Source organism: Sorex fumeus, unplaced genomic scaffold (genome assembly GCF_029834395.1).
Source record: "Sorex fumeus unplaced genomic scaffold, SorFum_2.1 ptg000054l, whole genome shotgun sequence".
Taxonomy (NCBI): Eukaryota; Metazoa; Chordata; class Mammalia; order Eulipotyphla; family Soricidae; genus Sorex; species Sorex fumeus.
Genome location: NW_026606111.1, coordinates 1,628,300 through 1,643,961, shown reverse-complemented (window position 1 = coordinate 1,643,961; position 15,662 = coordinate 1,628,300). Strand labels below are relative to the sequence as shown.

The window sequence follows — 15,662 nt, the reverse complement described above, 5'->3', positions numbered from 1 at the left end:
AGGGGCTTGCTGACTTGGGGGTCTATTTTGAACAAAGCAAGTTAATGGACACGTGGCCAGAGGGACTAAATTTGTTCACTGAAACAATAGCTGCGTCCAGGGATTATTTCATAACCTCTTTTGTATGTTTTCCCCTTGTTTTTTGGGTCTTTTTTCATTGGTTGAGGTAAATTATTTTAAGCAATATAGAGTTGAGGATAAACAATATGAGAGCTTTGTAATTCTGATTACTCAGCTTGTTTTGAGATGGTTGCTTAAAGTGAATGTTCAATATTTATTAGGGGCTGTTGGGATTTGCAGGGTTATTTTATACTTATTTAGCGTTTTTAAGAACTGATTGTCTCAGATCATTTTGGCAGTACACTGATGAATTTAAGGAGGTTTACAACTGGGTCTTTCTGAGCTGCATAATTGTTGATGTCGTACTGTCCCTTCACTTGTCTACCAAAGGCTGAGCACTAATATAGTAATTCTTTGTGTTCTTTTCATTGTGTGTGACTAGAATCCTTACTTTTTTCCTTCTGTAGTATTGTATTTAAATGAGCCAAAAAACTGATTTTGTAAAGTATCATCTTAAATTTAAATTTTTTTAGTCTCAGAAAGATTTTCTTGTATGGCTTGGCAAAATGCTCTTCCCAAAGTGAGCAGGTGTTAGCGGTTACTCAGTAATTAGGTCCAGTAGGTGCTCACTGTATAGACTTTTTTCTTTCCTATACCCAGGGGTGCTCAGGGCTTACTCCTGGCTCTGCTCAGGGATCGCTCTTAGTGGGCTTGGGCATCATATAGAGTACCAGGGAACTTTTTTTTTTATAGTAAAAGATAAGCTTTTTTTTTTTTTTTTTTTTTTTTTGAGTACCGGGGATTAAACCCAAATGCTCTGTCTGCCATCCACTTCCCCCTACCCCTGAATTGATGCGAGGGTGTGCTGATGTTTTCTTCATCTGGAACTTGTCTGTATGTGACTTCGCCATCTTGCCTGGGTCTCTTGGCAGTGCACTTCCTGTAAGATCATCTCAGATAAAGCCAGAATTGATTAGAAGTGCCCCATGGAATTCTGTTTCTTCTCACCAATGCAGATTTACTTTAATTCTGAAATATCCAGGGGCATAGGGGATGAAACGTTTTGTAAAACTTTTTAATTTTCCCTTACACTTTGTATAAACACTGTGGTTTACAAAGTTTTCATTATTTGTTACAGTCATTCAGTATTCCAACACCAATCCCACCACCATTACACTTCCCTCCACCATTGTCTCTAATTTTCCCAACCTGCCCCCATGCAGGCCTGATGAAGCTTTAACTTTGATTTTCATTTTTTTGCCTTTCACCACCTATCTTTAGAATTTTTTCTTTCTCTATAGATATAAAGCAGTACAGCCAAAAATAAGTTCAAATTTGAAAGAGACAAATAATTCATAGGTACATGAGAGAAGAGCATATGAATATAATGGGAAAAGAAATACCACAAAGGATGGGGGTGGGGAGGAAGGGTGGGAATTGGATAGTGCTTAGGATCATTCTTTTCAGATCAAAGTGTGGTGTTCGGGTGTATGGAATTCATCGGACTCAGTGACTCTGAGGGGATCCTTGTCGTTCCATTCACTCAGGAGGAAACGGGTATAGAACTTTCTTTTTCAAGTTGGTGTTAGTCCTGGATTCTTAAGGAGAAAAGAGAGCCTTGTCTTTTAGCCATCATGGATCAAGAGGAAAGCGGTATTCTTTTGCAGTCTCCTGTGCAAGAGAGTCTTGCCTTTTTCTAGCCAAAATAAGTGGATTCCTAGCAGAGACTGGCCACTTCACAGCTGTAGAACTCTAATATGAGGTTAAACATTAACATCTTGCTGCCTTTTTAAAACCCTTCCCTAGGCCTCTTCTCATTTCCACCTTTCATACTAAGTTTCTAGAACATTTCCTTTCCTCATTACAATTTCAGTAACCGTGTAGAAAAGTTAGTATCTTGAGCAGAGTGTTTTTAGTTCTTCTTGTACCTGAGTATACTTAACAGATACTAGAGTAACAGAAATTAAAATTAAAAGAGTAAATTCAGAAGACTTCAGTTTGAATCCTGGCCCTTGACACAATCTTCTGACCAACGCCAAGTTGTTAATCTTTGAACCATCTTTTGGAAACTTGTTCGAAGTCCTGTGATTTGGACATACATCATCTGGTGGTTCTATATCCAGTAAGAGAAGTTGTGTGAAAGTCTTTATACTGTATCATATTAATTGCATGAGTAGCTCACTGGATGTAAATTGAACTCTTAAAAGTATCAAAGAAAGAGAAACATGAAATCCAGTATAATTCTATACCAAGTTAGAGTTTTTATTCAGTTCTATATTATATACAACTGAGTTTTAAAATTTATAACCCAAGGCCTTTATAATACAGATGTACTGCAGTTGAGGTTTTTTTGCTTTAGCTTTTTTCTTTTCTTTTTGTTTTTTGTTGGTTTGTTTTTTTGGGGGGGGCCACACCCATCAGTGCTGAGGAATTATTCCTGGCGGTGCTCAGGCAGGAATGTGGGGTACCAGGGGATTGAACCCGGGTCAGCCACCAGTAAGGCAAAGTACCCTGTCTGCTGTACTGTCTCTTCAACCCCACCTTGCAGTTCTTGAAGAGATGATGTGGTACCAGGAACTAAATTTGGGACCTCCACATACAAGCACGTACTCCAGCCCTTTGAGTTCTTTGGCCCCAACCTCTTTCTTATATGAAGGATATCATATCATAGATATCATTTTCTCTTTAACAGTAGCACTGTAGCACTGTCCTCCCATTGTTCATCGATTTACTTGAGCAGGCCCAGTAGCGTCTCCATTGTGACAATTGTTACTGACATATTCTGCATATCGAATATGTCACGGGTAGCTTGCCAGGCTTTGCCTTGCGGGTGAAATTCTCTTAGTAGCTTGCCGGGCTCTCCAAGAGGGGTGGAGGAATCGAACCCGGCTCAGCTGGGCCGGCAGCTTGCAAGGCAAATGCCCTACCGCTGTCCTATCGCTCCCAGTATATTCTAGAAATTGTTCCTTGAATACATTATTTTTTAATATAACATAATTTTTTTAAGATTTTATTATTGAATCACTGTGAGATAGACCTTTACTAAGACCTTTTTCATGATTAAGTTTCATACAGTGTTCCAACACCCATCCCTCCACCAGTGTCCATTTCCCGGCACCAGTGTCCCCAGGTTCCCTCCCATTTCTCCCTTATCCAGCCTGCCTCTATGGCAGGCGCTTTTCTTCTCTCTCTTTCACTTCTTGAATACGTTCTTACAGAGCTTCCTTGTTCTCTTTAGCTTTGTAGTGCATCCAGCATGTGGATGTGCCATAGTTTCATCAGCTTTACTCACTTGTACAGACTGGAGTTCCAGGGAGAGAGAATGTTGATGTACTGTTCCATCGCCCACTTTCCTGTCCAGAAAGCGCATGCTGATCTGTATTCCTCCCTGTAGCGTGCCGGCCTGCCCATTCCCTCATAGGGTTATCTTATCTTTTGTTTATCAGGGGGACAGGAGAGGCGCTCGTGTCAGTGATGGAGTATGTGGTAGTGGTACCAGGACAGTACTCAGTACCTTGCGGGGCATTCTGTTTTTCTCCTTTGGGGGTCATACTTGATGGTGTTCAGGTTACTCCTGGCTCTGCATTCCGGGGACCATAGGGGTACCAAGAATTGAAAATGAGGGTCATGCCCCACCCTCAGTACTCTCTAGCCCTGTCCTTTAATTAAGTCAAACTTGGAAGCACTTCAGCATCCGTGTACTGGGCAGTCTTGAGAACATACTGAATTGTATCTTTTTTGTTTTTGTTTGTTGGGCCACTCCCAGCAATGTTCAGAATTATTTTTGGCTCTGTGCTCAGAGATCACTCCTGGCAGTGCCAAACCCTGTTAATTGTATATAAAACCAGTGCCCTACCCATTGTCGTGTATTGCTAGCCCAAGAAGTTAAGCACATCTTAACCTATGGTCACAGTTTCATGCGTATTTGTAGGAAAAAGGGTGTTAGGCCCAGAGAGGTAGGTCAATGGGTTGGAGCCAGTGATTTGTAGGAGGTGGCCTAGGCTCAATTCCCAGTTGCACAGGGTCCCCAGGGTAGCACCAGGAGTGACAGCCACCCCCCACCCCTCAGCACGGAGCTGAGCACTGCCTGATGTGCTCTTTTCCACTTCAGATGGAAAGAAAACAGAAAAGTGAACATTACTTTTACATTTCTTGGAAATAAGTGAATGGTGTCCATTCTCAAGTTGCTGTCACCCTGTTTCTCTAACACCTTGGCCATGAGCTGCGTATGAGTCCTTGAATGATTATACAGCTGGAACACTGCTCACACGTGGGGCCTCATCTCAGAAGGCATGCTGCGGATGCTGTCCGTGTGCATTGAAATCTCCTCTGTAGTCACCTTTGAGTAGATTTCTGCAATGGTCTTGGAGGGGGAGGAAATAGGGAGAGGATGAAGGAATGAAAGATCCACTCTCTCAGTATATGTGTGTTTGGGATCCATAGGTTGGACATTTCTGCCGTTAGCATTTGGTGCATGGAAATATATATAGTCTAAGAATTTCCGTATTGGCCCCCCCCTTATCTTTGCCTACCACCCCTTTCCCTTTTGCCAGTAATTGCTTTATTTTTCAGTCTAAGAATTATTATTTATTCTGTTCTGTTCATTTACTTTGGCTATTTATATTCCACTTATTAAAGAAATCTAATTGACTTACTTTCTGGCTTATCTCTTTTAGCAAAATGAATCTTCCCACAGGAGAGTGTTTTTAATTTACAGTCCAGTAATGTTGCCTAAAGATTTGGGAAATGTGTGTTTATAAATTAGAGACATTCTATAGTAAAAATGCCAGAATTCCTTTTTTGTTGTTGTTTTTCTTTTGTTTTGTTTTTGGGGGACCACCTCTATTGGTGTTCAAGGTTACTCCTGGTTCTGTGCTCAGGGATCATGTCTGGCATGCTCTGTGGACAATATGTGGTACTAGGCACGAACCCTGGCCATGCATGTGCAAGGTGAACACTGAGTCTGCTTTGCTGTCTTCCAGCCCCTCAGAGTTCTTTAGTTTGAGTCAGTTTGTTTCTCATAAGAAGATATAATAGGGGCTGGAGCCCCTACAGCAGGGAGGGCGTTTGCCTTGCATATGGCTAACCTGGGTTTGATTCCCTGCATCTGATATGGACCCCCAAGCACCGCCAGGAGCAATTCCTGAGTACAGAGCGAGGAGTAACCCCCAAGGGGAGGGAGGGAGGGGGAGAGAGAGAGAGAGAGAGAGAATAAGTAAGTTAAATATTTTTCCTATCATGATATATTGGGAAGAAGCTTTGCTGATGCTGTGGATGAAATACCCATTTTGCTGTCCTAAGTTTCAGCTCCCTGCTCTCCCTCCCCCATCATTTCTAGTTTGTCTTATGACCTTTCATCACAGTTCTGTTCTCTGCTTGTATTCTGGTTTAATTACTCTATGAGTAACATGCTAAGGTAAAAGTAGATGCAAGAGTTACAGGGTGACATGATTATGAAACAAACAAACAGAAAAAAGATTGTTACATATTTTCTTTTGACAAATTTAAGAGATGATTGTGGGATTAAAACCATATTCTTTTTTCGCCTGTTTTTAGATTAACATGGGTTTAGTTATTAAACCCTTCAGTAGTATTTTGAATGCAAACTAATTTGAAGGTCTTGCTAATGTTTTTTTGTTTGTTTATTTTCAGAGGGAAGTGTAACATCTCCCATTTTTCTGACATTTTTGCTGCTAGAGAATTTAAAGCTCGAGTGGATTCCTTTTTCTACATATTAGGCTACAACCCTGAGACCAGGTGAGTCCCTTGGCCCACTCAGCAAGAACTTTTACTTTTCCTGTGTGTGTCTGTGTATGTGCGCACGTGCTCGCACAGCTAGGTATAATAGCGAACCTTTCAATGAAATTGTAATGAATGTTGTCTTTGGTATATATTGCAGTTTATTGTTTACTCTTTATGAAAATAAGAAAAAGTAAAAAAAATTGGTTTAAAGAGGGCAAAACGAAAGCATACTTATAGTTGCTTTCTTGTTGTTGTTGTTTGTTTGTTTTGTGCTGGGGTCACAGTTCGCAATGTTCAGGTGCTACTTCTGGCTCTGTGCTCAGAGGTCATCCTGCTGGTGATACTAGGGGGATCATTTGGGTTGAGGATTGAACCCAGGCCATCAGCATGTGAAGGAAGTATAGACTGCAGCTTCTGGGACAGTGTGACTGTCCTGTAGTTGCTGTCTTTTGAGCATATGTAGTTGCTGTCTTTTAAGTCATATGTTGAACTGACAGATGAATAGATCTTTACTCAGTTGTACATTCTGGGAAACTTTCCATTGGCCATATTTAAGAGAGTAGGACAGTATGGGAAGTTTGTTGTCTAGTCATTTTTTCATGTATTAACTCCAGGAGCATTCACTGGAATGTCTCTTTGAAGACTGCTGGGATGAGATGGGTTTATCTAGTTCTTAGCCATCTCGGTCTTTGTGTTCATCATGCTACACATCTTTTATTAGTGATTTAAAATGTTAGCAGTAGTCTGTTCTCTGGACACTGAAAAATTATCTACAGGTAAAATAATTTAGAAAGAAATAAAAGATGCTTGGTTCATAGCAGTTTGTGGAAGAACTACATCAAGTTTAAGTGCAAATGAATAATGTTTTAATGAAAAATTTTTCCTAGAAGATACTGAGAAATTGTATGTATGATTCAGAAGTTTTTTCTTTGGGGCCACATTCAGTAGTGCTCAGGGATTGCTCCTGGCTCTGCACTCAGGAATTACTCCTGGTGATGCACAGGGGACCATATGGTATGCCTGGGATGGAACCATGTCATCTGTGTGCAAGATAAGTGTCTTAACCTCTGTACTATCACTCTGGCCTCCTAAAAGTTTTCTTTTTTTCCCCTCTGAGAGAGGCAAAGTTTGGGGCCACATTTGGCAATGCTCCCAGCTCTGTGTTCCAGAGTCATTCCTGGTGGTGCTTGGGGGACCTTATGTGGCACCAGGAATCAAACTGGGGTCACAGTGTGCAAGGCAAGCACCTCAAACTTTGTATTCTTTCTGTGGCCCTTAGAATAATGTTTCGTCAACTTACAGTTAATAAAATAATAGCTTATTTGCTATGGTTGTAATATGTCACATATAGCTTTATCAAGGCATAAATATCTATGTATCTGTGCTCTTGGGAATAGTTTAATGGTTCCTTTTTTGTTTACCTCTAAAAATACCTTTAAAATTTTTTTTCCAGAGGGTGATGTTGAGAGTCATTAAGTGTTAAACTTAATGATGTGTTTGAAGTGTTCAGGGGCTATTGAGTGTTGGGGGTTGTTCTTAGCTAGGGGTGCATACTATGCTAGGGATTGAACCCAGACCCTTTGAGCTATCTCTCTGGTCAGACTGTACTTAGAGAAACAGTGAATGTGAGTTTTGTTTTGTTTTTTAAAATATTCCATGTTTCAGTAATAAGCCAGTTATTTCAAAAGAATCTTACATTTTGAAGGATTTTTTGTTTGGGGGAGTGGGGGGCACACCAAGTGATGCTCAGAGCAGACTCCGGCTCTGCAATCAGGAATTACTCCTGGTGGGCTCCAGAAACCATTTGTGATGCCGGGAATTGAACCCTGGTCAGCTGTATGCAAGGCATGTGCCTTGCCCGCTGTATGATCATTCCAGCCCAAGAATCTTATATTTGAAATGTTTCTTTTGTGTATGAATTTATTGACTTCCTTCTGCACTGATCCTGTTGAGGTGAAAAGTGGAACACCTGAACTTGGATGTCTCAGTAGATACAAAGTTTGGGAGTCTTTTTTTCAGTGGTACCATGTTTATTGAACCAGTTAATATATAGTTGTCACTGTCACTGTCACTGTCCTTCCGTTGTTCATCGATTTGCTCGAGTGGGCTCAATAACATCTCCATTGTGAGACTTGTTGTTGTGTTTGGCATATCGAATACATCACGGGTAGCTTGCCAGGCTCTTCCTTGAAGGCGAGATACTCTCGGTAGCTTGCCGGGCTCTCCGAGAGGGGCAGAGGAATAGAACCTGGGCCGACCATGTCGGCAGTGTGCAAGGCAAACGACGTACCTGCTGTGCTATCGCTCCAGCCCAATATATATAGTTATACCACAAAAATTAGATTGTTTCTGAATTGATCAAATAATTTTGTTTTAAATGTTCTGCTTTTAGATTCATAATAATCATCTAAATTTTTTAATAGTTTTGGTTTTATATCTGTTTCTATTTAATGCTTATTGAAAGCGATATGTACTCACACAGGGTTCTGCCTCATTCTTCATTGTGTGTTTCTGGCTATAATCCAGAATGATAACTTAATATCAGTTTGTTTTTAAAATGTGGCTTAAGGCCAGAGAACTAGCTTAGAGGGCACAAGCCCAGACTTTGCGTGCAGGAGCCCCAGGTTTGATCCCTGGCACTTCATAGTTCCCAGAGCACTGGAGAAGTGACCCCTCCAAACACCAAGTTGGGAGTAGCCCCTGAACACCTTGGGTATGGCTCTACAGCTAACAGAGTCAGTAACAATAAAACAGTTTGGCTAAGGCAATGGAAGGATGTTGTCTTGGATCTGAAGGAGAGGCACAGAGAGAGCTTCCTTATAGGCTCTGAATCACTCCTTTTCCTGAACTCACTTTTTTCTTTACTATTTCTTTCTTCTGTGCTTGTATTCTAGGTGATTTACTTGCAGCTAAAGTATTTGAGGAGTGACGGTTGAAAAGAACAAGTCTTTGAGTGTCTGTTATAAAGTTTAGGTAGATCTCAGTTTTGACATAGTTACAATGTCAAAGCTTGTAACTTTGTAGTTACCTTTATTTAAAAAAAATTGCAAAAAACTAAAAAAAAAATTGCAACAGAGGCTGGAGAGAGAACAGATGCCAGGGTGCTTGCCTTGCATGTGGGCAACCCGGAGTTCAGTTTGGTCCTGGGAGGCCCCCCAGGAGTGATCCCCGAGCAGAGAGCCAGGAGGAATCTTGAGTACTGCTGGGTCCACACCCAAAAAGCAAAAAATTGCAGCAGTGGAGTCTGTGTGGCCTCCTGACCTCTAACCTCTGACCTCATGCACTGGTTTTACTCTCAGCACTTCTGTATACATCCAAAGTATAGTTTCCAGAGCTGCTCCAATGATGGAAAAGAGGGATTGTGTGACTTAATAAGATATTAGAAAGCTGTTTGTGTTTTTTCCACATGACTGATGCTTGGATCAGTGTACAGGTCCTTCCACCCCTTGTTTTTGGTGTTTTCCCTGTTTTGTAAAATAGTTTTGGTTTTTTTTTTGTGTTTTGTTTTGTTTTGTTTTTGCTTTTTGGGTCACACCTGGCTTTGCACAGGGGTTAGTCCTGGCTCATGCACTCAGGAATTACTCCTGGCGGTGCTCGGGGGACCATATTGGATGCTGGGAATCAAACTCGGGTCGGTAGCATGCAAGGCAAATGCCCTACCCGCTGTGCTATCACTCCAGACCCGTAAAATAGTTTTTAATGGAAGAAATATAGATGTAGAGAGAGAAAAACTTTTTTTTTTTTTTTTTTTTTTTTTTTTTTTGCTTTTTGGGTCACACCCAGCTGATGTGCAGGGGTTCCTCTTGGCTCTGCACTCAGGAATCACTCCTGGCGGTGCTTGGGGACCATATGGGATGCTGCGAATCAAACCCGGGTTGACCACGTGCAAGGCAAACGCCCTACCTGCTGTGCTATTGCTCCAGCCAGCCCCGAGAAAGACATTTTTTAAAAAGGCCATGGACTTGACAAAGCAAGCATGTAGCTCACCTCTGACTGCCATTACTTCGGATTCATAAGGGATGGTGTGTGTAATGTGGTACTTGCTGTGGTTCTACCTCTTCCTTTTAATATATTTTTTGTTTGTGGTACTGACACGTGGGTTCCGGGGCTGAGATCTCCAAGCCTACTCGGATTGGAGTTGAGCATCCTCCACCCAGATCCTCCAAATTCCAGTAGGCGGGGGTCACATACACCAACTGGCCCCCTGGCGCCGTGTAATCCCATCAGCGGCCAAGACTCTGAGACTATAAAAACCAGCTCCCGAAGGAGAAGAGCGCAGTCTCCTGCCCCCGTGCCTGGCTATTCCTCGCCGGGGCCCTTGCAGGGGAGCGGGTTGAGCTTTCCTCCCCGCCCTGGCCAGGGCCCCAGCAGCCGAAGACCTCCAGGACCAGCCACCACCATGCTGAGACCACTCTCCGCACACCTGAAGGTACTGGCAGAGGGACAAAGCCACGTGGGTTCCGGGGCCAAGATCTCCAAGCCTACTCGGATTGGAGTCGAGCATCCTCCACCCAGATCCTCCAAATTCCAGTAGGCGGGGGTCACACCCACCAACTGGCCCCCTGGCGCCGTGTAATCCCATCAGCGGCCAAGACTCTGAGACTATAAAAACCAGCTCCCGAAGGAGAAGAGCGCAGTCTCCTGCCCCCGTGCCTGGCTATTCCTCGCCGGGGCCCTTGCAGGGGAGCGGGTTGAGCTTTCCTCCCCGCCCTGGCCAGGGCCCCAGCAGCCGAAGACCTCCAGGACCAGCCACCACCATGCTGAGACCACTCTCCGCACACCTGAAGGTACTGGCAGAGGGACAAAGCCACGTGGGTTCCGGGGCCAAGATCTCCAAGCCTACTCGGATTGGAGTCGAGCATCCTCCACCCAGATCCTCCAAATTCCAGTAGGCGGGGGTCACACCCACCAACTGGCCCCCTGGCGCCGTGTAATCCCATCAGTGGCCAAGACTCAGAGACTATAAAAACCAGCTCCTGGAACCGCGCGGCCGCAAATGCGGCCGCGTGACATCTTATTATGACATCTCATTCCTACTTTGACAAACTGGCAGGCTACCGAATGTAGCCTGCCCACACGGCAGAGTCTGGCAAACTCCCCGTGGCGTACCCAATATGCCAAATACCAGTAACAATGATGGGTCTCATTCTCCTAAAGAGCCTTGAATATAATCTCAGGGCTAGGATGAAGGAGACTTTACTGGGGCCTGCTCGAGGCAATCGACAAATAACAGGATGATCTGTGATCTGTGGTACTGACAAACCCTGTACCTCACACGTGCAAGGCACACATGCATGACTACCACTAGTCATGCCTTGGCCCCAGGGCTCCCCTCTGAATGAGCAGGACCAGCTTGAAATAGTGCCGCGTGATACTGTGCGCCAGTATTGGTGCCCTGAGCCTCTTGGAGAGGAGACAGGCCTTTCAAGGAGTACGTGAAGCAGTACGTGTAGGAACATGGAGGTAGGGCTTGGCTCATGGTGCCTGACTCCCTGAGTGATACAGGACTGTTGCTCTGAACGGGTCAGATGGGAGCTAAGAAAAACTCATCCAAAGTAAAGTTTCCTTATATAATTACCCGTAATTTGTTTGGCTATTAGCCAGCACTTAAAGTTTGAAATATTTTTTCCAGTGCTTTTTGTAATGATCTTTTTAAAACCCCACTGTTAGCTACCTTTCTACTTTCTAACCTGCCATTTTCGTTCTCTTTATGTTAGGTCTTGTGAAGAATCTGGTTGTTCAGAAGTGTTCAGTTTCGATAGCATCACTGCCACAGGCACTGCTGGGAAAGGGGTCGCGGGACTTGCCCTCCCACCTTCCCTCCCTTCCTCTGTGTTAGAACCTGATGATGCTCAGGGGAAAAGTAAACAGGAAAACATTCCTGTCTTTCTCAGGACTCATGCCTGTGGTGTTGGGTAGGGCACATTTGGTGTGGGGATTGAACCCGAGTTGCTGCATGCAAGGCTGATGCTCTGCTCATTGCTTGTTGCTTGTTGCTTAGGGGTCACTCCAGTTGGTACTGTGTGCCCATGATGTGCAGGGAATGAAACCCCCGGCCTCCCGCATGCAAACTCATCTTTTTACCTACCACCTCTCCTGGGCTTGGGTTACCTTTTGAGGATGAGAAGATCAAACTAGGTATATTTTCTTGTTCATTTTTTCTTGTGCTGTCACTTCGAACTCTTAGAATTAAGTTTACCTGAGTTGGCAGTTTTTGGAGACTGTTGAGAGTACATGCGTATTTGGAAACACAGCCCACTAAGAATAAAACAGGATTAAAAAAAATCAGATTTGGTCTTTAAAAAAAAAACAAAACACTCCTTTGCCAGTATGTGAGTCGTGAGTAAGATGTGATGAAACTTAAATACAGAGCTGAGTGCACAGGAATTGGGAAACTAAATATATAGCAGTTGGCTGGTTCCTCAGAAGCCAGAGGTGAGAAAGAGTGTGGGCCTTTGGTTTACCACCGTCAGTTATGGTTTTGACCTTATGGCTTCGGGTTGGCTGGGACTGAGAGCCTGTCTTAAGTCTGGGCCATCTGGAATCCCGAAATCTATTGTCTTGGCAAAGGGATCAGCCAGCTCACGTGGCAGTTCTCCTCAGAAAGGACTAGAGAGGTGACTAAGAAACTTGTATTTGGTACTTGAACCTTCTTATTCCCCCCCCCCCCAAAAAAAAGAGGAGGAATAGAGAGAGAGGTTTCCCCTTATAATTTATTTCTTTGGGCCTTGCCCCCATAATTATTGGGGCCTTAATATAAGTTTTTGGAAAATGTGATCATTTTAATTCAAATCATCTACCAGTGAACCACTCAGGACACCTTCTGGAAGCGTATAGAATGTGTTGGTGTGGGACACACCCTCAGTCCCTTGTTCATTCTACAAATGATCCTGAACCACTGAGCTCACTGTCCAAAACCACAACCTATTGGAAGAAACCGTCAGCATCCACCAGTGTGAGAAAACAAGCAGATACACACAGCTAAGCGTCCCACAGGAGTTTCTCAGGAAGAGACTATAGGCTTAAACAGAATAGAGCTTTCACTTCTCTCTTCCATAGCAGAGTTTGGAAGGAAGCAGCCGTGGGCTGGTGTGTGACTCCACAACCTTTGATACCCAGATTCCTGGCTAGCAGGAAAATAAAATGGAAATGCGGGAGGCAGGGGAGGAAATAGACTCATGCCATGCTGTGAGGAAATAGGCGGGGGTCACACCCACCAACTGGCCCCCTGGCGCCGTGTAATCCCATCAGCGGCCAAGACTCAGAGACTATAAAAACCAGTTCCTGGAACTGCGCGGCCGCATTTGCGACCGCGCAACATCCTGTTATGACATCTTATTATCTCATTCCTACTTTGGACAAACTGGCAGGCTACCGAATGTAGCCTGCCCACATGGCAGAGTCTGGCAAACTCCCTGTGGCATACCCAATATGCCAAATACCAGTAACAATGATGGGTCTCATTCTCCTAAAGAGCCTTGAATATAATCTCAGGGCTAGGATGAAGGAGACGTGACTGGGGCCTGCTTGAGACAATCGACGATTAACAGGATGATTTGTGATTGTGATTTGTGATGCTGTGTTAGTTTAATTTTCCCACTATCCCAGAGAAATGTGGCTTCCTGAGCACTGTATGAGATTAATAAACCATATTAAAATGTTTTAATGTCACTAGGAACAGAAGAGATAGTACAGGTAGCAGGTAGACACTTCTGCTGGTGGCCAACCCCAGTTTCATCCCTGGCACTGCGTGGTCTCTTTTTTTTTTTTTGCATTTTTTGCATTTTTTGGGTCACACCCGGCAATGCACAGGAGTTACTCCTGGTTCATACACTCAGGAATCACTCCTGGCGGTGCTTGGGGGACCATATGGGATGCTGGGAATTGAACCTAGGTCAGCCGTGTGCAAGGCAAACACCCTACCTGCTGTGCTATTGCTCCATCCCCATACTATGTATCTCTTGAACTCTGCTGAGATTACCTTCTAAGACAGAGCTGGGATGAGCCCCCAATTCTCCAATTAATTTGGTTAAATTTGGGAGGGCAGACCATACCTTCTGCACTCTCAAATGTACTGCAGATCCTAGGTGCCGGAGGCCAGATCTGGGCCTCCCTCGCGTAAAGTTTGCACTCAGACAAACTGCCTCCGACCCAGTAAAACCTTTATTATGAAACCTAGATTTAGAAAATAGTATTTATAGGCCAGTCTTGGGAACATGAAAGAAAAATGTTTTAAATATAAGGGAATGGGGGGCTGGATTGAGGGGCCAGAGATAGTACAGTGGGTAGCATGCTTGCCTTGCGTGTGGCCAATCCAGGTTCAGTCCCTGACACCACAGTCTCGTGCTTTGCTGTGATCAACTCTTGCCTTGCATGTGGCTGCCTCAAGGTCGATCCCCAGCACCACTAGGAGAAATCCCTGAGCACCATCAGGTGTGGCCCAAAAATAGACCCCCCAGCCCCCACCCCCCCCCAAAAAAAATCCTAGAAAATGAAATCTGGCAAGGGCTATAAGTCCTGGTTCAAGCTGTTTTCCCATAGTAATAGGAAAGGCAGAAAACCTGTTTGACTTTCCTTGGAGGCCAAGCTGAGAGAGGACAGGAAATGTGTTTCTGAGGATTTTAACAGACTGTTGTGACTACTGGGTCTGTGGGCACTGGTACTGTTTCCCCATGCCCAGGGAAACTGAACCACTGGGCCTTGCTTGTGTGGCCTTACAAATCTCTTCTGATGAAATGTTGAATTAATCTGATTCCTAAGCAGTGTTAACTGAGAACTGCCAGCTTTTGAATTGGGGACCTCAAATGCCATTTTTAGATTCTTGGGTATTTGCTAGCATTGGTTTGGCCATTTGCAGCCTTGATTTAGCCAAGCAGTTCTTTGGCCACTGATTGGCACTTGTTGCTCCTGTTGCACGTTAGAAGTACAGCCTTCCAGATGGCCCAATCACTTGGGTTGCTGCATAAGGAGATAATGTGAGTTTTTTTTTAGATTTGAGAATTTTATATCTGGTGGAGAGTAAGGTTTTTGCATGAAAATCAATTTAATTCAGTGTTCTGAATCTGCCTTGGTACTCTGCATTCCCAGTGCCTTGGTGGCAGTGGCAGCACCAGCTTCCCTTCGTTTTTAAGATCGGTCCTGTGGCCCTTTTCAGATAAAATTTTCAAAAATAAAATAGAAGAGGTTACTTCCCTTTAGTGCTTCTGCTGTATGTTTTAAATGTGTCGCTGTATTTCTTTTAGTAAGCATTAATCTTATATGTAAGCATTTCTAGCTGTATCTTTTGAGTCTGTTCCTTCTTGAAGATCCTGCTATTTTAAACCCGCTTTTTTAAAAAAGACAAAACTTGCTGTTGCCTCGGTAGCGCAGGGCATTTGTCGGAAGCCTCTTGGTGGCTTGGCGCTGGCGTTCCCTGGTGTTGGCTGTCTGGGATCCCCTTTTGAAGGCCCCACTTCCCTGCACACTAGCTTGGTATGCAGGGAGAAGCTGCGGAGTCTGTTGGCTGGGCTTTATTTACGGAAACAGCAGGGTTGAGATTGATTGCGTTGAGAGACAGTGTATGGATGAGGGAGGGTCACAGCACATGCTCAGTCCCGCCAGTGTGAGGGGAAGTTTCTGCGTTCTGCGTGAAGGCTGAGGTCATAGCACAAGCTCAGTGAAAGCTCTATGAGGTCTCTCAGCCTGCATGTGCCTCCATTTTGAGTTGTGAGAGTGGAAAAGGGCAGAGTTTGAGCAGTAAGTAGAGGTGCAGGGCTACAGCTACCCTCAGCAGAGCCTCTTAGTCATGGATGATCCATTCAGCCCCTGCAGGTAGGCTATCTGCCTCTGGCACCAGATCAGTGATCATTTCTGCTGCTCTT

The 15,662-nt window shown here is 44.2% G+C and overlaps 1 protein-coding gene across 2 annotated transcripts in view; it reads left to right on the top strand.

The window, feature by feature from the left end:
- The window catches only part of RERE (arginine-glutamic acid dipeptide repeats), a 246,800-nt gene that overhangs the window by 104,956 nt on the left and 126,182 nt on the right, over window positions 1–15,662 (top strand). For both annotated transcript variants that reach the window (XM_056125470.1, XM_056125469.1), the window contains one exon: window positions 5,713–5,817. In XM_056125470.1, the coding sequence (XP_055981445.1) occupies window positions 5,713–5,817 (105 nt within the window). The remainder of the gene's footprint in view (window positions 1–5,712; window positions 5,818–15,662) is intronic.